Below are 27,777 nucleotides of genomic sequence, written 5' to 3' on the forward strand. Positions count from 1 at the left end.
TTTTTCACTCGCTTTCGTTCTTTCTCCAATTTTTCTCCATATGTTCTTCCCTTCGTTCTTTTGTTATTTTTCCTTCTTTGCTCCTATACTTCTTTCTTAATTTTCTCTTCATTTCATCACATTTCTGTCCTGTTGTTTGCAATTATCTTGTCCCTCTTGTTTCCACCTCTTAGCTATTCTGTCCTTTCACTCCGTTTTTCTTACTTCTTTCTCACTTTTATTTCTATCCAAACGTAACTGCATGAGTCAAACGTGAACGGATTGTAGAGCGCGGATTCTTTGGCGGTAATAGGTTAGAATGCAAACTTACTGAAGCAGGTAACAAGTATAGCCTATACTGCACAACGTTTATGCTACGAGGTTTGCATAAACATTAGGGGTACGGTCAGTCGAAACCCCTGGAAGTTATGTTACTCTTGCTACATAACCGAAGGACGGGCTGGTCTACACTTCATAATAACCAAATTAGTTTACATTATAACCTGTTACTGCCTGAAAACTCGGAATGTAATGATCTGCGTGGTGACGTGTCAAAATGATTTATTAGTCAATATTTAATTTAAGTAAATTCTACGAAATAAAATAAAATATTGTACACAACACTCACTAAAGTGGTAAGTTTACATTATTAGTTTCCAAATTCCACGGTGACAGTTGCGTAAATAAATATAACAGTAGTTTATGTTAACTATGACCGCAGCAAATTGTACGCATGCGCTGTACAGCTGTCGATCACACTGTCCATGTGTTACTTTCGAGCAAGTGGCCTCTGTGAAAAAAAAAAGTATTTTTCGTTAAAAATTTGAAATGCACAGATAAATAGGATGGTATTTCATATATGTACAGATGTTGAACGTCGAATATGTACCTTACTGGAACTGCTGTGTTTGTTTCAAACAGGCTTCTTCTTATCGATCCCTAGCTAATGCCATCCAGTTCGTTTCAATCCCACACGACTTTGCTCGTCATCAACACTAGCGTTAGGACATGATTTATGCCGCTTACGGGCAGCTGTCGGCGGTTAGAACACGAGACCACATGCTAATTTCCACCACGTTGTGGTCATTGATCCTCAGTTTCGAACTCACTAAGGCTCCTGCAACTCTCATCACGATTCTGTAGGAAGAGTTGCATACACAGCAGCGGATGAAGGAGGCTTCTTCCTCGCCTCTATACGAACACAAGTACAGTATAGTATGCTCTGAAATGTATACGTAAATACAATAATGTTAATTTTATCGACGTCTATAACGAAACAAGACTGAAATTACGTCTTAAATTACAAATTATTTATTTTCTTACCAGTTTCAGCGATCAGAGAAAAATACAGTAGACGACTGTAAAGAATTTGTAACCCTCACTTATTATGGGAAGTTATCGAAGAATGTGAGAATTTGAGAAAAGGGGTTTTCAAGGTTGCATTTAAAACAAATAATTCTTTAGATCTTTTAAGGATATAATTAATTTGGAATAATAATAAAGTTATTGGTTTAACGTCCCACTAACTACTTTGACGGTTTTCGTAGATGCCGAGGTGCCGGAATTTAGTCTCGCAGGAGTTCTTTTACGTGCCAGTAAATCTATCTACCCGAGTCTGACGTATTTGAGCACCTTCAAATATCACCGGATTGAGCCAGGATCGAACTTGCCAAGTTGGGGGTCAGACGGGCAGCGCCTTATCCGTCTGAGCCACTCAGCCCGGCAAAGTCGGAAGAAAAAGTGAGGTTTAGAAATTGAAATGAAATTTTGAATCAGAACTTATCTTACAAAAAGGAGAATAAAAGGAGCCAAAATAATGCTAAGGAAGAAATTGTAGGTCATCATTTTCAAGTCGTATAAGTGAAACTGGCCATACTTATAGTTTCGATCCCCCAGACAGGCAGCAGGTTGAATTCCCATACTTCCCGTGAGCTAATATAGTACACTGTCGGGAAAAACACATACAGCATCCTCAAGGACTGTGTTCAGTGGCACAATAAGTGGGGTTGTGTTAGTGATTCATTTGTCACGGACATCGGCGATCAGACGGCGCTCAGGATGCCTGTCCGTGCGCACTCCGTTTTGACTTTTCAGACAGGAACTCTGTTGAGGTTAGAGGTGAACAGTTTTTGCAACATTCATTCTAGGGTACAATCATTGCCCGCCGACAAGTACATCCTCGTTTTGAACAACTGCAGCCATTTGGATGGGCTTGTATTTTGGGCCTGTAGTAAGCTGGATGGACGTATCGACGGATTTGTGCACATGTTGGGCAGAATGTATCGGTGGTGTGTGGTAAATTCCTACACCCGTACACAAGGCTCTGGACGTCCGCGTAGTACAGACGCACGCCAAGGTCGAGGCACTGTGCGAGTAGCGGTGGCCGACCGAACATCATCCAGGAACGAAGTCCGGTCACATGTTGCACCTGCTGTGTCACCAAGGACCATTGGGAACTGTCTGCTTGCAGCAGGATTACGATCAAGTGTTCCTCTGGCCAGGCTACCATTGACAACACGACACCGTCAAGCACTCTGGTGTCGTGAAAGTGTCGACTGGGGATAGGAATGGAGCTCTGTTATCTTCAGTGACGAGATTAGGATCTGTCTATATGCAAGTGGTGGACGTACACGTTACGGCGTATTCCAGAGTGCATTCGCCAACGACACGCAGGTCCCACCCTAGGTTTCATAGTGTGTGGAGGAGGGGGGGGGCATCAGTTAGAACTCATGGTCACAGTTAGTGTTTCAGCAGGGTAACGTACATTGCACAGTGTGTTGACACCGTGCTACTGTCATTTATTCGACAGGAGGTGATGCTCTTGGACAGTGCACGTCCACATACAGCTGCTGTGACGCAACGTGCTCTACTTGGTGTACAGCATCTCTCGCCAACTGGACACGTATGGGACATGAGGAAGCGGGAACTTACGCGTTCTCTAGAGACAGCAAGAACCATTGCCGAATTGCATCAAAATGTGCAGATGCTTAGGACAATCTATCGCAGGATGCAATTCGGCACCTTTATGATCATTTGCGCCGGCTAATACACGCCTGCATTGACGCGAGAGGAAGGGGACCTGTAAATTGTGTATTGATGCGACTGTTTGGCCACCATTTACTGCGACAAGTGTGTTTCATTTCGTCTGAATTTGTAATCATACAACCTGTGACAATAAAGTTCGGTGAATAGTCCTGCACTATCAACATAGATGAACAATGCACGACAGTGACCTTACTGTCCTTCGAAATAGTCCCCTCCCATAACTGTGCACCGCTGAGATCGACGATGCATGTCTTGGAAACTTTGAAAGAAGGCTTCCTTTGGGATGGTGTTCAAAAGCCTCGTCACGTTTCGTTGGATGTCAGGAATATCGACAAATCTCTTTCCTTTCAGAGCGAGTTTGATGCGTGATTTTCGGCTCTGACCTTTTTCCAACGAGGGTATTCCGGAGGATGCCATTCCATGCTTTGCCGTTTCGTTTCAGGGTCGTACCTGAGACACCAGGTTTCATCCCCAGTGACAATACAGGTCAGGAAATTTGGTGTCGCATCCGCCGTTTCGACAAAATCCTGTGAAGCCTCTAAACGTGCCTGCTTCTGATCGTTAGTCAAGTGATGTGGAACAGGACGAGAACACGTTTTCCTCTTCCCTAACTTCTGGGTAAGCTGGCTCCGTGGTGTAGGGGTAGCGTGCCTGTCTCTTACCCGGAGGCCCCGGGTTCGATTCCCGGCCAGGTCAGGGATTTTTACTTGGACCTGAGGGCTGGTTCGAGTTCCACTCAGCCTACGTGATTTCAATTGAGGAGCTATCTGACAGCGAGATAAAAGCTCCGGTCTAGAAAGCCAAGAATAACGGCCGAGAGGATTCGTCGTGCTGACCACACGACACCTCGTAATCTGCAGGCCTTCGGGCTGAGCAGCGGTCGCTTGTTAGGCCAAGGCCCTTCAAGGGCTGTAGTACCATGGAGTTTGGGGTTTGGTTTGGTTTTAACTTCTGGGTAACGATTTGTCGCACGGATTCACGGTTAATCTGCAGTTCATCCGCTATCATGCACACAGTTAATCGCCGATCGTTCGTGATTAATGTCCTCACCTTCTCAATGTTTTCGTCACTGACGGCGGTCGCCGGTCTTCCGCTACAGGATGTCAGAAATACTTTCCCGGCCTCCTCGAAAACGGGCGAACCACTCGTACACACACTTCAAGGGCACTATTTGGTTTTCATGAACATGTACCAGCGTTGCATGCGTTTCTTTCGGTGTCTTGCCAAGCTTAAAACAAAACGGTACATTGATCTTTTGGTCGTTCATGTTCCAGTTCGCAGTTCAGAAACAACGCACTAAACACGCACTGTGTCAAACAGGTCTTACACGGTACACACATGATGCTCAACTGAACAATGTTGGGAGCAGGTGGTCAAAACCTGCTGCTACGCAGGTGCACCGTTGTGTGTCGCCAGTGTTGCCGGATCGGCCGTTCTGACTTCATTCACCGAACCTTATTAACACAGGTTGTATATTCCTGTAATGATGGACTACCAGTTACATCGGTGGTGAATAAAATGATCTTGTTTCTGAGGATGCTGCATGTTCATTCCGGCAGTGTATTTTATTTTTAGGCCGCTTGGTTGCGTTGGTAGCTCGTGGACCAGTATGGTAGTTCATTTTTACGTCACTTGGAATGTCTAATTTATCATGGGCTGATATAATATTACGATAGAAAATTTTGAAATTACCATTTGCAGTAAGAAAGGAAAGTATTTAGATGAAAGGATTTCAGAAAGTTCTACAGTGATGGATTAATTCCTTTTGAGATATGCTTATTTTTATATTTAATTTCAGCTTTACTTTACTATATTATTTCAAATCACTGGAGACTGAATGTCATTCACCCACAATAATCTCTGTCGATTCATTCAGAGTATCACTGTCGGCGAGAAAAAGTTTGCTTCGTGTATCCAGAAATGATTTCCCGAGAAATGGTTAAAACATCCAGGTCTGTAGACTAATCATACAGCTGCCTGGAAATCAATGGATTTATGCGCCGTGTTTATCAGTGCAATTTAGTTTTACGTCGCCAGTTCAAATTCAATTACATGTGTCGTTTTCAATCACAAATTCCTCACTGTCGTCATTAGTTTCACTCACACTGCTATCACCATTACGTCCATAGATTTTCCTTCATCAAATTCACAATCAATACAATCCGATATCTCATTTACCCACTCTGCGAATTGTTGAGATTCCACGAACTGTTCATCGTGGGGGTTGCTATATTTTCGAATGTGAACATGGAACGTCACTGTCTCGATAAATATTCCTCATTACAAGAATATCGTCGTTACGTCGTCTGTTATTTGCAAGGCACATCTATAAACGCCAATAAATGGATTGAAATGAATAAACTGATGATGATGATGATGATGATGCTTGTTGTTTAAAGGGACCTAACAAATAAGGTCATCGGCCCCTAAATAAGGAAACAAGCCCTATATATGAGAAAAACAAGATATTCAAACTTTTAACTCATTGTTGGTCTTCCGTCGTAACAAGAGCTGAAAGCCGTGGATAGCATGTTCGTCTTTTTTCTCCGAGCGGTTAACATGAGTGCTTAGGGTTTCATTCAGTATATATCTGTACTCATAACAGAAATATATTTGGACTCTTTTATTTTGATCGCTGAAATCTGTAAACAAATAATTTTTAGTGAAAGCGATAATTCATTCATTTTCGTGTCTGGTCAGTATTTCCAGAAAGCTGTAGCTGGGGTCGTCTTGTTGTTCCTTCTAAAACATCTTGTGATGTGCATGGATTGTCCAGGCGGGGACAGATAAGTAGGTGGACTGAGTCTTGTTCAGCACCACATTCACACGAGGTGTCTGCATTTGCTGGAAGTATCCCCCATTTCTTCAGGTTGGTTTTGCATCGAGAGACGTCCACTCTTAAGCGGTCGAGGAACCTCTATTTAGAGTAAGGTAGGTCAGCGCCAGGAGCTAGTTCATTCATTTGGTGACTTGCCTGTGGGCAATGACTTCCTCCACTTGCTCAGACGAGTTGTCTTTGGTTTTCCGTCCAGCGGCAGAGTCCTAGAAAGGAAGCTCTTGCGGGATCTGATGCCAGACATTGCTGCTTGGTGGACCATGGAGTGGATGTCGATGGTCATCCCAATGCTCTGTTCCCTCAGCGTCTGCATCAGTGGCCATCCGGAAGTTGGGTGGGGTTATTCAAACAATCGGGTACAGTTTCTGCACTGGCGTTGGTTTTAGGCATCCAGAGATTATCCTTGCATTATCGTTGAGCGCAGTATCAATCTGCTTAGCGTGTGCTGAAGTGTTCCACACAAGAGCGGCATACTCAGCGGGTGACACACAGAGCGCAAGTGCAGAAGTCCTCAGGATGTGTAGGCTAGCTCTCAAGAGATAATTTCACTTTGTTTCTAGATACTTAGATATCTTTGTTTCCCACAACATCAGTAGCAACGAACTGTAATTTTAATTTTAGTCGAAATTCATGATAATTCTGAGGTTCTACTGGATGGCCCACGTCATAAATTAATAGGTTATCAGAAGAATTAGAAAGAGAATTCTGAATGTAGTGAAGATTAAGAAACTGCAATATTTGGGTGGACTTGAATCGCAGTACAACTGTGCCATCAGCGATCTATTCACGGCGGCAATGATTATCAACTCTCCATCAGGAGATGGCACAAGTAAAAGAAACATTTTCCTACAGACTTGGATCATCATCATATTCTAAAGGCTGAGCCTTGTCGCCGCAACTATAGTTGTCTATCTCAAACCAGTCTTTTCAACTCAGTGTAGGTCTTGCAGTTCATCCTCAGAAGAAGGTTTTTGGAATAAGACACTCTGGGTTGTGCTCTTCCTCTTTTTCCTGCAATTCTTCCTTCAATTATGTTACAAAGAAACATCTCATGCCGCAGAATGTGACCAATACATTTTATTTTAATTTCAATTACCACACTCCGTTTTTCTCCTCTCTATAACGACTTCGATATTGCTCTTCATTTCAGTCCAACTTATCATCTGCATTCTTCTTCAGATCCACACTTGAATTGTCTCTAGTCTTTCCTTGCATTCCAAATGTCCAGCTTTTGCAACCACATAGAAGCACGCTCGATAGAAAGGTTTTTCCAACGGCGTTCCGAGTTTGAATATCTATATGTTTGTTGGCGAGCAAATGCTTTTGTTTAATCTTGGAAAGTTCTCCTTGGCATTGCTAATCTTTTTGTGACTTCTGATATGTCGCGATTATCACTCGTGATTAGGGTGCAAGGTAGGAAAACTGTTTCACTTGTTCAACGTTATCAGGTCCAACTATTCCTCGATTATTTGCGAGGAACAAGAATCTATTGAAATAAAGAAACTGGCTCCATATATGAGGAAAAATAAGATATAGAAACTTTTAACTTGAGACGGGTATTGTTTGTCTTCCGTCGTAACAACAAACGGAAGCCGATAGAAATGGATAACCGCAATAATAGCAGGTTACGATAGCTCAGGAATCAGGAAACTGGTATAGAGATTCCAATTAGGTCATAAGTAACGCTACGAAAACATTTTGAACAAGTGCACATGAGGATGTAAACTAGCGAACAATGAGGCATATTTTGGAGTGATATATCGCGGGCTGCTCTGATAAATATTTGTGGCGTGATAATTATTTTTTACAATTCGTTATACTTCGCACTTCGCACATGGCATCAATATGATAATAGAAAAGTGCTAGGAGTGGAAAGGTAGCGACCATGGCCTTAATTAAGGAACAGCCTAGTGTGAATATGGGAAACTGTAGCAGACCATCTTCAGGGCTGCCGACAGTGGGGTTCGAACCTGCTATCTCCCGAATGCAAACTCACAGCTCCCTAACCGCACGGCCAACTCGCTCGGTAAACTGCAATATCAGTGGGTCAGCTTGGAACATGATATAATTTAACTGTACTACCAGTGAATTTTTTGAGTTATCATTCCGTTCCCTGAAGGGGTGCGGTGGGCCTTTTAGAGGGGGACGCCATCTCTCAGGCCAGGATATGTTTTGCGGTGATTAAAGGTGCTGGGAAGGTCAGAAGAAAGCTGCAGTAGCATATAAAATGAACTCTCCTGGCATTTGAATGAGTGTGAAGAATGGGATATACCATTCTCATGACAGCCCATCACCTCCCGAATTAAGTCCTGTAGAGTCGGAGCGGCTCTTCTTGATGAGCAGTGATTTATTCAGGCCTTCAGGTATAGCTGTGATGATTGTCAAATTCGTAAGAAGAGATGACACATGACGGAGAAGAATTAATTTTCATCTAGGCTTCTAACTTAAATAAAAACCACTCATTCGTTGCGAAAGCTCAGGAATGAGAAAACCGATGCGAGTGAAATTTTTGTATAGAGATTTATCTTAGGTCCTACGTACAGTATGGCCCGGATTTTTAGGTAGTAATAAGTTAGAATGCCAACTTACTGAAGCGGGTAACAAGTATAGTCTATCCTGCATAATTGTTGTGCTATGAGGTTTGCATGAAGTTTAGGGGTACGGCTCTTCGGAACCCCTAGAATTTATGTTACTGTCGCTACATTTTGGAAGGGCGGGCTAGTCGACACTTTCTAATAAGCAGATTAGTTTGCATTCTATCCTATTACTACCTAAAAAAGGTCTAGTTATAAGCAACAGCTAGGATTTTTTTAAAAAAAATTCAGCCCCAAAGATGTGCAAGCAAGGGAGTAAAGACGCGAACAAAGGGTCATGTTTCAAAATTATATATCGCGGGGTGCTATGATAGTTTAACTTTGTCGTAATAAGTAGTTATTAAGACAAATGACTCAAATTCAGGTACTTAAGTTTTGACCTTATTAAGTCAACCTTCACATCGCAGAAATTTGAGGATGGCTTTAAATAAAGTCGAAACTAAAGTACCGTGTCTGAATTGGCTTTATTTTTGCTAAAACTGGAAACTTATCAAAATAAGTAATAATATATCTGCTACAAACATTAAATAAACTTTGTCACTTGGCAGCGTTGATAGCTCGTGAGCTGATATAACAGTTCACTTTTACGACCAGGAATGGATCCTAATGGAAAGTAGTGCACTCACCTTTTTCTTACATTTGATAGCTTCGGTCTGTCGGTGTGTTAGCTCTCCAATAGAGCGACTTCCCCACAGCGCCTTCCCCATGATGGTGTAGCACACAGCCATGGCGGTCACTGGGAGGAGGTACGTTACTGCTAAGAAGATCAAATTGTACCTGGAACAGAACATTACTGTACAGTGAGATGCAGTTAGGGAAATATGATATACAGTGTAACTCATGTCACGTGACTTGTAAACCGTCCACCCTCAGGTGCCGATCACGCACATATCGCTTCGTAATCTGGAGGTTCCCAGGCGGTAGAAATAGTCTACGACATCCTCATTCTGGTGTAAGTTTCCATAAGACCAATGTATAGCGGCCATCTTGCACATTAGCCCCTGTGCCAGCTGTCTCACCCAGTATCGCTTATTCCCACAAGAACAATGTATAGCGGCCATCGTGCACATTAGCCCCTGTGCCAGCTGTCTCACCCAGTATCGCTTATTCCCACAAGAACAATGTATAGCGGCCATCTTGCACATTAGCCCCTGTGCCAGCTGTCTCACCCAGTATCGCTTATTCCCACAAGAACAATGTATAGCGGCCATCGTGCACATCAGCCCCTGTGCCAGCTGTCTCACCCAGTATCGCTTATTCCCACAAGAACAATGTATAGCGGCCATCTTGCACATTAGCCCCTGTGCCAGCTGTCTCACCCAGTATCGCTTATTCCCACAAGAACAATGTATAGCGGCCATCGTGCACATCAGCCCCTGTGCCAGCTGTCTCACCCAGTATCGCTTATTCCCACAAGAACAATGTATAGCGGCCATCGTGCACATTAGCCCCTGTGCCAGCTGTCTCACCCAGTATCGCTTATTCCCACAAGACCAATGTATAGCGGCCATCGTGCACATCAGCCCCTGTGCCAGCTGTCTCACCCAGTATCGTTCATTCCCACAAGAACAATGTATAGCGGCCATCTTGCACTTTAGCCACTGTGCGAGCTGTTTCACCCAGTATCGGTTATTCCCATAAGACTATTGTGTAGCCCACACTTCTTCCGCGATCCTACTGAATGTTTTCGTGACGATGATACAGACTTTTAGGAACACTGTATCAATTTGAGGTGGGGAACTTCGGCCCGTAAACGTCTCAGTCGCTGGATAAAATCGACATTTGTTTTGAGGTCCTTATCATTGGCGGTTGGTGGCATCTAAAGCTGGGTGTTTCAACAAAAATTGCAATGTCAAACTTTTATATGAGAAGCTTGCAAAAATAACAAGATACTCTATTATCCTTAAGAAATGAACTACTTCCCTATTAAAACTGAAACATAATCGGCAGTTAAAACACTGGAAACAAGAAGTAAGTATAACTACAGTTATTCTTGCCTCACTTAAATTCAAAATTATCCTTCCTGTTTTTCATTGATTCGAAGTGTTCGTAATACTGTGGGTGATCCTATATGGCGTACGCTAGTTGCGTGGAAATTACCGCTGTGAGTGGTGAGAAAGCAGGGATGAAGTCATCTCCGCAGAGTGGTACAATCTGACGTGTCATCTGGAGTTGTTACCTGATAGTAGGCTTGCTGGTCTCATGCAACACCCAAGGAGCGATCCTGGTAAGCGTGCTACCTGATGCTTAGGCTCATCCCTGCTGAAACTGCATTACGAGGCGCTGTGCGTTTGGAACTTTTCGTTGGAAAGCAAACCCCGTGAGTTCGTTTCGAAGCTGTAGTGTTTATTCGTCCATTACGAGGAATTAGTACATAGAATGACCAAATTGGTTGATTTTTAACATATTTTAGAAGATATTCTAGGTTTATTAAACGAAAAATTAGAGGAGAAGACGACAAATGAAGTGGACAATTATTGGGAGTTATGAAAAACTGCAACAATGCCACGCACTGCCCCTGGTCTTTATGAACGTGGGATTTAAAACACCTTAATACTCTCTGTGTGGAGTTGTAATACCTTTATTTACCTGAACTGTGTACACACGTTAGGAGGACATCTACAACGTCTGTTCAAAATAGTGTCCCCCGGTTTCGAGAATATCGCAGTAAGTTGTGGTGTATCCGGTAGAACACTTCTGGCGTCGTTCTAGCATTGCCACTAAGGAGTAATGATTCTTGCCAGGAGCTCCTTCTTCAGTTCCTAAAGGTGTCTCGCAGGCAGGACTCTTCCCATAACTCCACAAGAAGAAATCAAGTGGGATCAGATTAGGAGAGCGTGGTGGCCACGCGATAGGCTCTCCTCTTCCTATCCACTCTGTGAACGTCTGATTAACATGTTTATTTATTTATTTATTTATTTATTTATTTATTTATTTATTTATTTATTTATTTATTTATTTATTTATTTATTTATTTGTTTGTTTGCCTTGTTCAGTGGCGAAGTTTGCGCTGTAGGCATTCTCCTGAAGTTAACCGCATCGTGTTTACAATCTAAAATAAATAAAAATAGTTAAAACTAAACAAGTCATTAGAATCAAAAGGAATTTAAATACGTACCCGTAACAAACTAAATTAATATTAAAAATGAACACAATTGAAATTAAATTAAGATCATCAAACTTGAGTATGAGAATTATTGAAAACTTAAATTAAAGGAAATCAGAACATACTTTAAGAGCAGGTATGAACACAGTAATACAACAATACTGCATTAAATCAAAATATGCAGTACATGATCCTAATATATTTTAAGAATTAAATAATGATGATGATTATTGTTGTTTGAATGGGCCTAACATCTAGGTCATCGGTCCTGAATGGTACGAGATAAATAACAATTTAAAATTCCAAACTTCATCCACTGAATAGAATTCAAAAAGGCGGCTATGAACAATGATTATGAACTTAAAACAATCTTACATATTGACCAAGGGGCTGCTTCCAAATCACAATCCTGAATGGATGATCCTTGTTGTTTAAAGGAGTCCAAAATCAAGGTCATCGGCCCCTCATAATGGTACTTCTCGCTAGTAAAGTAGAGCCATTATGTTTCTCATATCACGAGTAACGTAGACTCGCGGTGTTCCTCACGTTGTCTAACTACTCACAGGTAATGTACTACGCACTTGTAACGCAGACCTATGGAATTTCTCACATAATGGCGCCAGTCAGAGGGAACGCAAACCCCAGCGATAATAGGGTCTGCTTGGGGTGTTCCAACGCAACCTGGACAGAAGGGCGCCTCCGTCATAGTGGCGCATACTATATACGGGTACTGTAAACGCATAGTGATCTACCCACAGATCATTGGTATTCATCACGTAGTGATACAATCGCAAGAAAAGTCAACGCATGTTTTTCCTCACATGATGGTACCAATCACAGGTAATCGCATGGTTCAAATTCAGCATTCCTTGGTCGCCCCTCCTAGTCGCCTCTTACGACAGGCAGGGGATACCGTGGGTGTATTCATCGTATGCGTCCCTCACTCATAGGGGTTAAAGAATGAAATAACGTCGAAATAAAATTAATAATGTATACCTAATAATAAATAGTAATCCGTTTTTTCTTACAGAAATATTAATCGGTAGGTCCTGTTACTAAAATGTTCTTATAATTACACTGGTGAAAAGTGAAATCTCATTACCAAGAAGGAGTTCTGATAGACAGCAAATTCGGGAGGGGTGTTTGCACATCTGAAATTCACAATTTTGTGCGCTAGTTCACGAAGAGTTGTACTGGTAGTTGCACTATGGTAATTTCGCTTTAAATACGCGCTGTACTCTTCATGAGCGTTAGTCATCGTCCGGTGTTGGCATTGTGAAGTGAGTGTGAGTCAAATAGGGTTTTAAGGAGACAGTGAGATGCCATTAGGGAAATATGATATACAGTGTAACTCCCGTCACGTGACTTGTAAACCGTCCATCCTCAAGTGCTGATCACGCACATGTCACCTCGTAATCTGCAGTTTCCCAGGTGGTAGAACTAGTCTACGGTATCCTCATTCTGGTGTAAGTTCCCATAAGACCAATGTATAGCGGCCATCTTGCACATTAGCCCCTGTGCCAGTTCCCTTGCCCGGTATCGGTTATTCCCACAAAAGCAATACATAGCGGCCATCTTGTACATTAGCCCCTGTGCCAGTTCCCTCGCCCGGTATCGATTATTCCCACAAAAGCAATACATAGCGGCCATCTTGTACATTAGCCCCTGTGCCAGCTGTCTCATCCAGTATCGGTTATTCCCATAAGACCAATGTATAGCGGCCATCTTGCACATTAGCCCCTGTGCCAGTTCCCTCGCCCGGTATCGATTATTCCCACAAAAGCAATACATAGCGGCCATCTTGTACGTTAGCCCCTGTGCCAGTTCCCTCGCCCGGTTTCGATTATTCCCACAAAAGCAATACATAGCGGCCATCTTGTACATTAGCCCCTGTGCCAGTTCCCTCACCCGGTATCGATTATTCCCACAAAAGCAATACATAGCGGCCATCTTGTACATTAGCCCCTGTGCCAGTTCCCTTGCCCGGTATCGGTTATTGCCACAAAAGCAATACATAGCGGCCATCTTGTACATTAGCCCTTGTGCCAATTCCCTTGCCCGGTATCGGTTATTCCCACAAAAGCAATACATAGCGGCCATCTTGTACATTAGCCCCTGTGCCAGTTCCCTTGCCCGGTATCGGTTATTCCCACAAAAGCAATACATAGCGGCCATCTTGTACATTAGCCCTTGTGCCAATTCCCTTGCCCGGTATCGGTTATTCCCACAAAAGCAATACATAGCGGCCATCTTGTACATTAGCCCCTGTGCCAGTTCCCTTGCCCGGTATCGGTTATTCCCATAATACCAATGTATAGCGGCCATCTTGAACATTAGCCCCTGTGCCAGCTGTCTCATCCAGTATCGGTTATTCCCATAAGACCAATGTATAGCGGCCATCTTGCACATTAGCCCCTGTGCCAGCTGTCTCATCCAGTATCGGTTATTCCCGTAAGACCAATGTATAGCTGCCATCCTGCACATTACTGAGTGTGAACGAGGCCGTGTAATAGGGCTACGAGAAGGTGTGTTCTTTCCGCGATATTGCAGGAAGACTTGACAGGAATGCGTCCACAGTGCATTGGAGTTGGCAGCAATGGTCAAGGGAAGGCACCGTCTCAAGAAGTCCGGCGTCCAGCCGTGCACGAACCACTTCGGAGAGGGAAGACCACCGTTTTCACCGCATGGCTGTGGTGGATCGTACTGCATCTAAAACAGCCATTAGAGCTTCAGATGGCACCGTAGTGACACAGTCAACTGTAACAAATCGATTACTTGAGGGACAGCTCCAAGCGAGACGTCCTGTAGCGTTCACGCCGAATCACTGCCATCTGCTACTTCATTGACGTCATTTTTGATCTCACTGGAGAACGGAATGGAGATCTGTTGTGTTCTCAGACGAGAGTCTTATATTTATTGGAACTAGAGATGACCGTAGATTGATAAGAATGGGACCAGGTGAGCATTTGGAACCAACCTATCTGCGGTGTCGACACACTGGACCTACACCGGGGGTTATGTTCCGCGAAGCCATTTCGTTTGACAGCAGATTTGTACGTCAGACTTGTGACTGAACCGGTTCCCCTGCTATTCATTCGCAGTATTCAACGGGGTGCTTTCCAACGGGATATCACTCGTACTCATGCCAGAGTGTCGACTAGTTGAGTTGGCCAGCGAAATAACAAGACCTTTCACCCAACGAGCTCGTATGGGACGACAAATCCAGCGTCATCCAGTTCCAGCATTAACCGTTGCTGATAAACTGACCAAGTGCAACAGGCGCGGAACTGCATCCCACAAAATGGCATACGCACCTGTAGGACATATTGCGTGTAAGTTTCCATGCTTGTATTCAAAATCTTGGCAACTACACATTTGATAATGTATTAATATTTCACCATGTCACACGTCTTCCCATGCATACTTGAAACTGTGACCTGGTAACTTCAATCAAATACGAGGGTTGAGTCATATTCATGGCAACTATTTTTTCTCGCGAACAGGAGACAACACGGAAAATCTAAGATATGCATTTGGAAATATAGGGCATGTACTTATGCATAGTGCCTGAAGACAAATTATGACTTCAGGAGATTCTCGTATTAAAGTGATAGAACACAGGCCATTGGTAAACATTGTTTATTATGGTATAGACAGCAAATACACAAGCCTACGTATAAAGGACAGGTCTCCACTGGTTACAGACCTCCGAAATAATCACCCAAGGTTTCCACTGTGCGTTGCCAGCGGTGGGGCAGGCGCTGAACACCATTCGCTGCATGTGTATCGCTAACGTGTGACACCTCTCTCCGAAATTCTGTTGCGATGTCCTCTTTGTTAGCAAACCGTTGTCCACGTAATGGCTTCTTGACTTTGGGGATTAGATCATAGTCATACACCTAATGCTTCCCGCAGCTCTGCATGGCATTGGCGTGCATTTTTGCCACGGATAACTAATATTTTAATATACGATCGTTGCTCCTGCTTGTTGACTTCCATTTTGTGATGCTCTCGCTCACACACAACTTGGGAGCATGCTTAGACCCACACTGTTGTTTACATACACCATCTAGTGGCATCATACGCAAGTACATACCGCACGTTTCCAAATGCATATCATAGATTTTCCGTGTTGTCTCCTGTTTGCGAGAGAAATAAATAGTTGCCAAGACTTATAACTCGACCTCCGTTATGTTACCTAGACAATTGCTTAGGTTAAATTGCAATCCTTTAAACTAATATCTTCTTGGAATAGGGATTTCACTTTCCGTGAGTGTATCTAACTACTCTTCAGGCACACACTCATTCATACTTCAACTATTCTGTAGGCTGTCCTCAGTCTCGGCAGGCGACCTTAAATCGTGTTAAAGAGCTAGATTTTCTGACCTGAGCTGGCAGGGTAACATGTGGAACGTGGGTTAGGGCTGCACCATATTGAACCCACATGCGTTGATAAACCTGTAACCTACAAAAAATTTGGTTGGTGTAAGAGATTGGACCCAGACGTTTCCAGATTGCTGTTCCGTATTGATACATGTGGCTTCCACAGCATTCATAAAAGTCTGTACCATTATCACCGAAACACCAGATAGTTATTTATGATACGGCAATTTCGTGGATCACATAGGTGTAAGAATTTGCCGGGGTGAATGGGCGGACAAGGAAATGGCCAGAGCATAAGTTAGAAACGTTATTTATTTCCTTTTTTTTACTTTAACATTTTATAAATAGAAGATATGAATAAACAATAACAATACAATAATGAGCTCGTCAACTCCAATAACAACAATTTAAAGTCCAAAAATCAGATACAGAACTAGAGAGAATTATCAATACGTAGGATGATCATTATAGCTCTGAAAGCAGGTACGATATTTTATAAGAGCCTGTTTGTTCTACTAACTTATACAGCCTAGGATTCTGAGCTCTATAAGTTAATATAGTCTAGCGTCTCAGACGCATAAGCTCTTAATAGTGCACTTACAACCTGTAAGTTCTCAACTAAAGTGTTTACACATCTTCGCCCTGATGTGGGCTTATTTATCGCTCACCAGTTTGTAACGCACTAGTCTATACACAATTACAAAATCAACAGAGCAATGAGTGATCATTATAAATGGCCGTGACTTGTGCCAGACACCTCACTTTCACCTATCCTATCCGACCCTCCTTGGTCAACACTTGTTCTATACTGACACCGAAGCTGTCTATCTCTGGCCGATATATTCATCTTTCGTAGTGACGGATCCCTTCCTTCTTTTCTCTCTGTTTAGGCCTAGTGCTAAAAGATGGATGGTTGCCTAGTTGTACTTCCTCTTAAAACGGTAATCACCACCACAACAATCACCCCGGTCTAGAAAGCCAAGAATGACGGCCGAAAGGATTTATCGTGCCGACCACCTCGTCTTCGGGATGGGCAGCTTTTTAGGACAAGGCTAATCAGAATTGTGGATCCATGATATTTGGTTTCTTGTTATTTACTGTTAGGTTTTCAATTTTTCAAGCTTTATTGTGACGTGCTTAAAACATATTTTGAAAAGAATTATGTTCAATAAACAAGAAAACATTAGAAAACATTGTTTAATTTAAAACTAAATATTTGGAGCCTGATAGACACTATTATACAAGTTGAGGGATAAAGATATTGAAATTTTGTTTCCCTTTCAGAAATATCACTAAGGGCTTATAATTGAACTTTCTGCCCTTTCCCAGGGTGTCAAGATCTGTTGAGATAAATGTACTAATATGTTCTTTTAAAAGAAACCACGCCATTTCTATATCTAGCATGACAAGATGTTGGTACTACTGCATTCAATAAGTTCATGGACTAGCGCCTATGGTGTAGGCAACACGGCGTACACTTATGTACTACAATCAATAACTTCTGGGATTGGCGCCTACAGTGTAGGCAACACACTGTACACTTGTGTACGTACTGCAATCAATACGTTCTTGGACTGGCACTAACAGTTCAAGGATCATATATCTTTTGACCTGTCTTTTGTGTCTTTTTCCTTCCGTGGTGATCCGGGTGAAATCGAATTGATTATCTAAAATGTTTCGCTAGCGTATCTGCTAATTTTTGACAGAACTTGAAATTTGCCCGTTGCTCAACATTCTCAGGTTCCGTCGCTGACATTCAACTACTCTTCACAAAAGAGACACTGCAAGCTTGCAACTGACTCTTAGTGGGACTAGCGAAGAACTAATACGGCACCATCCCGTGATGCGAACTCTCCATTGTATATACCGCAGCGACACTAGACGGCCAATCCACGAACTTAATGACTCTAATACGTATCTCTAATTTTGACCATAATGGCCACCAATGGTCCTTATTGACTTAAATCACTCTTAAGTAGTTAATTTAGTCTTTGTTAATACTTGGATCAAACACCACAAACGACGGCTCTATACGTGCACGAGGCATGGAGGCACTGGAAGGTATCAAATAGACTTCATTATGATTAGGCAGAGATTCAGAAACCAGGTGTTGGATTGCGAAACTTTCCCAGGAGCAGACGTGGACTCTGAGCACAACTTGTTGGTCATGAAATGCCATCTGAAGTTGAAGATATTGAAGAAAGGAAGGAATGCAAGGAGATGAGATCTAGACAAGTGTGAGGGATTATTTCAAGGCATACTTTGCACAATGACTAAATTATAAGGCTGAAGGAAACACAATAGAGTCAAGAAAATGAAGTCAGTATTGCTGCTGAAGAAATGTTAGGAAGGAAGAAAAGATCAACGAAGAATCAGTGGATAACTCAGGAGGTACTAGACCTGATTCATGAACGACGAAAATACAAGAATGCTAGAAATGAAGAGGGCAGAAATAAATACAGGCGATTAAAGAATAAAGATAGAAAGTTCAAGGTAGATAAGGAAGAATGGCTGAAGGAGAAGTGCAAGGATGTTGAAGGTTGCATGGTCCTAGGAAAGGTAGATGCTGTATACAGGGAAATCAAGAAGACATTTGAAGAAAGGAAATCTGGATGTATGAATATTAAGAGCTCGGATGGAAAGCCACTTCTAGGGAAAGAAGACAAAGCAAAAAGATGGCAGGAACATATCCAACAGTTTTATCAAGGTAAAGATGTAGACGATATGGTTCTGGAACAAGAAGAGGCTGTAGATGATGATGGAATGGGAGACCCAATTTTGAGGCCAGAGTTTGAAAGAGCTGTGGGAGACCTAAATAGCAAAAATGTACCTGGAATTGATGACATTCCCTCTGAATTTCTGACTGCCTTAGGAGAAACCAGCACGGAGAGGTTATTCCATTTAATGTGTAAGATATATGAGACAGGAGAAGAGCAATCCGATTTTCGCCTGAATGTTGTTATACCTATTCCCAAGAAAGCCGGTGTTGACAAGTGTGAAAACTACCGCACCATTAATTTAGTATCTCAAGCCTGCAAAATTTTAACACGTATTATTTACAGAAGAATGGAAAGGCAAGTTGATGCTGGGTTGGGAAAAGATCAATTTGGCTTCAGAAGAAATGTAGGAACACGTGAAGCAATCCTGATTTTACGTCTGATCTTAGAGAACCATATTAAGGACAAGCCCACATACATGGCGTTCGTAGATCTAGAAAGGGCATTCGATAATCTTAAATGGACCAAGCTATTTAAGATTCTGAAGGTGATTGGGAACGGATACCGAGAACGAACGAGTATCTACAATCTGTATAAAAATCAGTCGGCAGTGATAGGATTGGAGGGCTTTGAAAAAGAAGCAGCAATCCTGAAAAGAGTAAGGGGAGGCTGTAGTTAGTCCCCCCTCATCATCAGTGTTTACATACAGCAGGCAGTAAAGAAAATCAAAGAGGAATTTGGAAAGGGAATGACAATCCAAGGAGAGGAAATCAAAACCTTGAGATTTGCCGATGATATTGTTATTTTATCTGAGACTGCTGAAGATCTCGAGAAGTTGCTGAATGGCATGTCTTGGGTAAGGAGTACAAGATGAAAATAAATAAGTCCAAAACCAAAGTAATGAAATGCAGTCGAACGAAGGCAGGTGATGCAGGAAATATTAGATTAAGAAGTGAAGTCTTAAAGAAAGTAGTTGAATATTGTTACTTGGGTAGTAAAATAACTAACGATGGCAGAAGTAAGGAGGACATAAAATGCAGACTAGCACAAGCAAGGAAGAGCTTTCTTAAGTATAGCAATTTGCTCACCTCAAGCATTTATATAGGAATTAGGAAGATGTTTCTGAAGACTTTCATCTGGAGTGAGGCATTGTATGGAAGTGAAACGTGCACGATAACTAGCTCAGAAAGACGGAATAGAAGCTTTTGAAATGTGGTATTACAGATGAATGCTGAAGGTGAAGTGAATAGATCGAATCACGAATGAAGAGATACTGAATCGAATTGGTGAGATGAGATCTATTTGACTACTTTTGACAAGAACAGGAGATAGAATGATAGGAGACCTCTTAAGACACCCAGGACTTGTTCAGTTGGTTTTTGAAGTTAGTGTAGGCGGTAGGAACGGTAGGGGTAGACCAAGGTATGAATATGACAAGGAAATTAGAACATATATAGGATGCAATTGTTACTTAGAAATGACAAGTCTAGCAAGGAGTAGAGTGGCATGGAGGGGTGCATCAAACCTGTCTATGGACTGATGAGTCAAGTCAAATGAAAACCGAACAACCGCTACAACATGACATTTATCCCATCGGGAGATGAGACGATCAATTCCAGTTTTGTAGAAAGAGGTAGGTCGCTGACGGATACACAACTGCACTCACTCTTGAACTTCCTCGTCCAAATGAAACCGAAGTCCACTAATGTCTTTCTTGAGGTCGCCAAAAATGTGAAAATCATAAGGGGAAAGATCCGGGCTGTACGGAGGGTGTTGAAATCTTTGAAGCCTGGCCTTTACCAGATTGTAAGTACGGGGTATTGGGGGTACATAATCATGCAACAGGATGACTCCGTCCGACAGCATTTATGGCGCGTCGCAGTTTCCGCAAAGTGTTTTCATAACGCTGCGTCACCAGAAAACGAACCACTCTTCTCTGCTTGCCTTCATTTCTACAGCTGGACGAACAGATTAGGCAAGTCCATGCACGAATAAAGACACAACCCAACAACTGCGTGCACCTGTGAGTTGTTACTATGCAGTATTCCTACCACAGCGATGGTAGTATCGATACGTAACAACAGTGTCGCCACCATGTGCACCGAATGTGTGTTATGGCGGGTGTTCGGTTTTCATTTGACTTCCCCTTAAATTAATATTCTATTAATGTTTTGAGCATCTAATACTATTCTACTAATATGATATTAATTGATTCTCGAAACACGTACTTAATCTTTGTATATTTGATGTATTGACGAATACACTAGCCTTTTCATTGCATTGACAAGGCGGATCTTTAAATAATTAATACCGTAACAGTCTAATTAATACGTATGTTAGTTTATCAGGACACAGGCTGGTTGGATCTTTAAATGACACCATCAGAGTTTAAAGAGTTGTGAAGATGCCGAAAGGCTGATTTTTAAAATGAATTTTGTCCAATTTATCCATGTTATCCAATTAATGGTTGTCAGTCTGAGTTTCATTTATTGAAAGATATCAAAAGTGTCAGTTATATAAATCTTCTTTCCCGACTTTCAAGAATCGGAACCTTGTTGCCAGATTTAAGCTTGCGAGACAAACTCACTATCAATAATCCACAAAGAGAGATAGTAGAACATTATTTGTAAATATTCTCTAACTGAAAAGGAAGCGGCCGTGATTCTCATAAATTACTCTCACATTATTTGATTGCATTCAAACCACGAGACGACATCAAGGATGGTGGGTTTCTCTGTCATTTTACAATTTGATATCCTGAGGGCATTGACTCTAATGAAACTACTATCATTACTTCCATGAGAGAAAGTTGATGACAGGTAATGAATTAGGGATAAGATATGCCAAAGGGAACGTAAATCATATTGAAATTGTTAGCATTCGCACGCTGCATCATGTCGGGTACATTAAGCGGATTGCATCTCGATCCTTAGGGATATACACACTGCTATAGAGTAATTAGTGGAAAGTGCAGTTTGAGGCTAATGGGTTACTCTACAGTTGTTTATTAATGAGACATCTCGAAATCATAGTTCCTAAATTTATGCAAACCTTCCTACAGAAATGTTTTGAGGTACCTACGTAGGTTGAAATTTGGAGCAGACTCTCTGAAAATGTAGAAATCCTCCAGAAATATGACACCGTTTATTGTCAATATTCAGCAGCCTTTTACTTTTGGAGTGTGATAAACAAAACTGGAAACCAGTGGAGAAATGTGTTCATCAGTCTACCAATGTAGAATTTTTACAAGAAGTAAATTAATATAAGGATGCTGCTGAGAAGAATACTTTGTCTGAAACAGTTCCATTGGCTCCCTCTAATTCCAAAGTTGCCACAATGAAATGAGGAAGTAGAGAGAGAGTTTATAGGCAGGTACATGTTATGTAAAACATTATTAGTCAATTCTTCTTCTTCTCAATCTTTTCGATTTGCTATCTGAGGACCATTTTGATTCGTATCAGCTTCGTTTCTTCTGGTCTTGATCTTTGTCCAATATACTTGCTCGCTCATACTTTGCAACCTTCCCCACCGTTTTTACCATGGTGACTATTTCTGGGCCTAGTTCTGTCCTGAAAACCTGTTCCGGCCCGAATCTTTGATTTGATTTAAAATCACTCTGTTATGTATCTCTGGTTCCTATATTCCCACTTCGTCTAGATTAATTCTTACCTCTTGGATCCAGCGTAATTTGTTTCTCTTGCTCACAAGAAACTGTATTATTTGCAGTGTTAACCTCCTCTGCTCCATTCTCAGGATGTGTCCGAAGAACAAGCTCCTTCTTTTACGTATGATGTCCGAGATTTTCTCTATCTTGGTATACATTTCTTGGTTCGCTCGTCTTCTAAATTGACAGTCCTCTGTTCTTCTCGGTCTCAAAATCTTCCTGACAATGTTTCGTTCCACCATTTCTAATCTCTTAAGTACTCCTGTTCTTACTAATTTTCTCCGTGTGTTTTTGCTCGATATCTTGGGTTCTAGATAAAGAAAGTAAGAGGAAATGAGAAATATAGGGCACTGAGGCTCAGCAAGTATATGGGAGGGAAGGGGTTTGAATTAGCAACGGTCTTAGACAACGATGGAGGTCTGAGTATGGTAGTGAGGCAGTTCGGAGCCTAGAGCATTCAGCCTTGTCGAGAAGCAGTGAAATGTGACTCAAGGACGAGGTTATGTATTATTCTAGGTCATGGCCTGCGAGTGTACAGTTTAAAGTTGGATGATAAGACTTGCTGATTCAACCAGAGTTTGACAGGTGGGCCATTGTTCTTTTGTTTTTTGTTTTGTGTTGCCGTTTAGTTTTATTTAATAGTGTTGATTATTAATTGTACCTTTAGTGTTTTGTATTTTCCTAGTTTTTCTTGTCTTAATTTTTTTCTCTGTTTTCCTATTTTCTCCGAAAAGATTAATAGGTAAAAAAATTTTATAATCTGGAGAAAATTAATCGACATTACATTAAGAGTTTCTGCTTTGTATAAGGCTTCAGAGCGGACCACTGTCTGCTAATGTCTCAATTTTGCATTAATCGAAATATTCTTCTTATTGTAGACGTTCATAGTTAGTTTGTAATTCAATCAATCGATCAATCAATCAATCAATCACCATTTATCTTCATTTGGGGCTGTCGCCCAGGTAGTGGATTCCCTATCAGTTGTTTATCTAGCCTTCTCTTCAAAGTTTTCACGGACCTTGGATATTTATTGAACATTTTCCTTGATAAATTATTCCAGTTCCCAGATTCCTTGTCCTATAAACGAGTATTTGTCATTTATTTTAATTTTATTATCTCTCCTATAGTTTAACCCCCACACAAAGTTATTCCCTTACTAATGTCATGCCAAGCCATCTCTCCACTGACATCTCGCTTAGTCGAGTATCCCGTCTCCTTACTCCCAAGTCTTCCCAACCCAAAGATCGCAACATTTTCTTAACACAGCTATTTTGACGGCAGTCACCCAAATAAAAACAGAATGAAAATATAAGACCTTCAGCGATTCTAAGAGAAAGGTCTCGACTTCACCACGTGGAAAAGTGTAATGTTTGTTACGAAATACCATCCAGTGTTGTGAAACATGTTTGTAGAAAGGCAGCATGCGTGTCAGCCAAAACAGCAGAGAAAACCAAAATTACTGCGGTGGGAATTGATTCAGACGTGAGAAAGGTACTGAATGGTTGAATTTAAATTTTTGCTCTCTGCGCGGTCATAACTAGCAAATTCTCTCTCTTTAGCCATATCTGCATACATTTAAGAGTTTTAGCCACTTTCTCTCACTGATTTTGGCAACAGGGTATGAAAATCAGCGCAGAGAAAAGCAAGGCCTCGGTAATATCAAGAGTGCAAAGACAAGGGAAAGGCATTGTGAAAATTGGTGGTCAAAGGCTCGAAGTTGTTGACAGTTTTAAACACCTAGGAAGGGAATTAATGCAGAACACAAGGCTGGACATGGAGAATAGCAACAGGGTGGAACAGTGCAATGCATTCTACCAGAGTGTATAAAACCTGTCAGGAAGTGTAAAGAGATAATGTTCAAAATCTGTTAGGGGCAGTCTAATGAAAACCGAACCCCCGCTACAACGTGACCGTGGAATGGTTTCATTTAAAACTAATTACCAAGAGCGTTAACACGTTTCTCCCACTGCGAGACGAGACGATCACTTCCAGTATTGTAGAAAGAGGTAGGTCGCGTCCACTCTTGTGTTCCTCATTCGAATGAAACAGACATCCATGAATGGCTTTCTTGATGTCGCCAAAAATGTGAAAATTACAAGGTGAAAGATCCGGGATGTACGGGGGACATTGAAGTGTTTCCCAACCAAATTACTGAAGTGTCGCTTTCATCAGATTGGAACTATAGGTGCGAAGAATATTATGCAACAGGACGACTCCGTCCGACAGAATTCCAGACCGTTTTTAATTAATGGCGCGTCGCAGTTTCTGCAAAGTGTGTTCATAGCGCTGCGTCACCAGAAAACGAACCACACTTCTCTGCTCTTCTTTGCTTGGAGCTGGACGAACACACTAGACCAGTCCGCGCACCAACAAAGATATAACCCAACAACTGCACCTGTGTGTTCTCACTATGCAGTTCTCCTACAACAGCGATGGCGGTATCGATTCGTAAGAAGCGATGGCGGTATCGATTCGTAAGAAGCGATGCCACCTTTCGCTCGGAATATGCGTTATAGCGGGTGTTCGGTTTTTATTTTACTGTCCCTTATATTATGCATCCATACTGCCATATGCGGCTGAGACCTCGACAGTAACAAGTAGGGAGGAGAGTAGAATTCAAGCCAGTGAAGGCCGGTGAATACCTCAGAATTATGATAGGAAAAACAAGGAAAGACAGTTTGAAACGATGGAGAAGGGAGATCATGATGGAACGTATAAATGAGAGAATTGACAGGAGTAAGCTAAGATGATTTGGACTTGTAAAGAGGATGGAAGAGAAAAGAATACCAAAAACAGATGGAGATGAAGTTCGAGAGAAAGACCAATAGCAAGGTGGATCGATCCGATAACGAGGATTGCAAGAAGAAGAAACCTGGAGTGGGCAACACTATTGAAGAGGAATGGTGGAAGGAGAGAGGAAGGTGGAGAAGTGCCTTACACGCCCCGATCTGGCAGGAGGTGTATAAGAGGAAAGGAGGAGGATGCCAGGTACCCTTCGTCCAATCCAACGATTTGGAAATAATCGGGAAGACAAGTTGCAGTATGTCGTGGACTCTGATTATACTACAGTGTGTCCCACTCCCAGCCGGGCTGGGAGAAAATAACATGGATGTTCCTAGCGGTATATTCATAACCTACCACGTATTCTATTACCAATATTATTTAATTTAATGCTGATCTATGCACCCATTAGTCCTTTTCATGAGTACTAACCTTTTCTACAGGTGGTGCTGAAAGTGATGTCCTTCAGCATTCAAACATTCCTGGCATCTTCTAATAAAACTGATATTCATCCGCATAAGTTCCTGTTGTGTAATTGTCGAATTACAGCTATTATATTGTGTTAAACCCTCTCGAGGCCTATGATTTCTAAGTAACTCACATTCCACTTGGAATCACTATCCTGTGTTCTTTATTTTCCCTAAAATTGTATTGATTTTTGCACAGAAACTTTATTCGTAACTAGCTGAAGGGGATTTTTAGTCATTTTCTTTTTCATGCGTCAAATGAATTTGAGCTCGAGAAGGTTAAATTCATCTGTGGTGTGAGGATTATTTCTGTAAACTTTATATTTTTACTGTTCCACACAAATAAAAGTCGCACATAGTAAGATCGGGGGAGCCACAACCCTTTCGATATTATCCTACCATCAAAAAGAGCCCGTGTCTTGCAAAGAATCATGTGCATTATGAGCTGTCGTAAAACCCTGTTGGAAATATCCATATATTATCTCGCGTGAATGACCGTCTCGTGGCTATGCAGTGAGTCGGAATGAGGTTATGAGTTCACTGCTCGGAGCCTGCATTTGCATGTCGACTGCGGCCCCGCTGGGAGTGGGACAGTTTTATATGTTCGTCCTAGTCTGCAGAGGAACATCTTCTAAAATCCGTGGAAGTTGGTCTGTTAGTAAGTCGAGATACTATGACGGCTCCTAAACTACTAGTACTAGAATCCTTATAAATGCACCACTGACGTTCTAGTTTACTATATTCTTATTGTGTTAATGTCAACCACAGTGCTGAAAACAGAGTACGGGAAAATCAACAAGGTTAATAAATTTAAAAACCTTGGTAAAACAATTAACATTAATGGACTCGATAACGAAGCAAACGCATCAAGATCAAGAAAACTGGAACTAGCACACCAACTGACTAAATATACCTTCATTAAGAAGAATCTCTCAAGGGGAACTAAAATCAAACACTACAACACAATAATCAAATCAGAGTCTGTATGCCTCAGAATGAATGTTCTCAATGAAAACCGGTGAAATAGAAGAGAGATAGAGAGAGAGAGAAAAGGAAAGGAGTATATTGAGGAAATTACGGGAACCATTGAAAACGGAGGAAGGAGTGTTTGGACATAGGATTAATGAAGATCAATACAAGGACAAAGAAAAGGAAAGGATGTCGGACACGATCAGAAAGAGGAGAATTAAATTACTTGGTTACTTAATGAGGATGAATGAGAGGAGATTGACAAAACGATTGTTTAACAATGGCAACCAATGGATCCAAGGATTAAAAACAAGATACGAGAGATATTGGAGTAACATACGATATAATATAACACAGAACAACTTGCAGAATTTCAAAGGATTTTAGGAAAAGGAGAAGAGGTAAAGTGATAACATCTGGGCACCAGAGAGGAGGAAACAGCAAAGTGAAAGGATGATGAATAGAAGGACCGAGAAGAATGCACTGTGTTATTTTTCATAATCCTTAGATGGCCTAAATCGAAAATAATAGAATATTCATTGTTTTATTTGAAAGATTAACTTTCTAGAACACTTTTATTATTATTATTATTATTATTATTATTATTATTATTATTATTATTATTATTATTATTATTATTATTATTATTATTATTATTATTCGAGTAATACAGTCTAATGACTGGTTTGCTCCTGTGATGAGACTTGTCCAACTGGGTCGATCCTGTGCAGTACTTTTTGAATCTGCAAAGTTCCTGCATCCTGAGTTCACACGAAATGCCATCGTGAATGTCCTTCTTGGTCTTCAACGAGGGAGTTTCCCTGGTATTTTACCTTCCAAAATTTCCATCAACACAGTCCTATGTCTAATACATATTCTATTAATTTAAACAATAATCTCTGTATGAGCTACAATATATGAGCCGTTGAATACACCTTATGTCTGTGAAAGCAGGACATCAATAACACCTTCCATTTCAAAAAATACTTGGGATGTAAGTAGTTTCACCCTGTATACACGTTACAGGCTACATGTGAAGTATTACCCGTCATCTATGAAATGACAATTCTACAAGGTAGGTTGTTCATATGTCAAAAAAATAATGGCGTATATCTATTTCATAATACAAGGTGTAGCTTAAAACTTGGGAAATTTCACTTTTCACTTCAAAACTTTCATGAAAGTAACATTTATTTATTTATTTATTTATTTATTTATTTATTTATTTATTTATTT

At 41.4% G+C, this 27,777-nt stretch overlaps 1 protein-coding gene across 1 annotated transcript in view; it reads right to left on the bottom strand.

Annotated features, from left to right (window-relative positions):
* Window positions 1–27,777, bottom strand: part of LOC136884797 (tachykinin-like peptides receptor 86C) — a 238,896-nt gene that overhangs the window by 53,821 nt on the left and 157,298 nt on the right. The window contains exon 5 of the mRNA XM_068230031.1: window positions 9,081–9,231. Within this exon, the coding sequence (XP_068086132.1) occupies window positions 9,081–9,231 (151 nt within the window). The remainder of the gene's footprint in view (window positions 1–9,080; window positions 9,232–27,777) is intronic.

Source organism: Anabrus simplex, chromosome 13 (assembly GCF_040414725.1).
Source record: "Anabrus simplex isolate iqAnaSimp1 chromosome 13, ASM4041472v1, whole genome shotgun sequence".
NCBI lineage: Eukaryota > Metazoa > Arthropoda > Insecta > Orthoptera > Tettigoniidae > Anabrus > Anabrus simplex.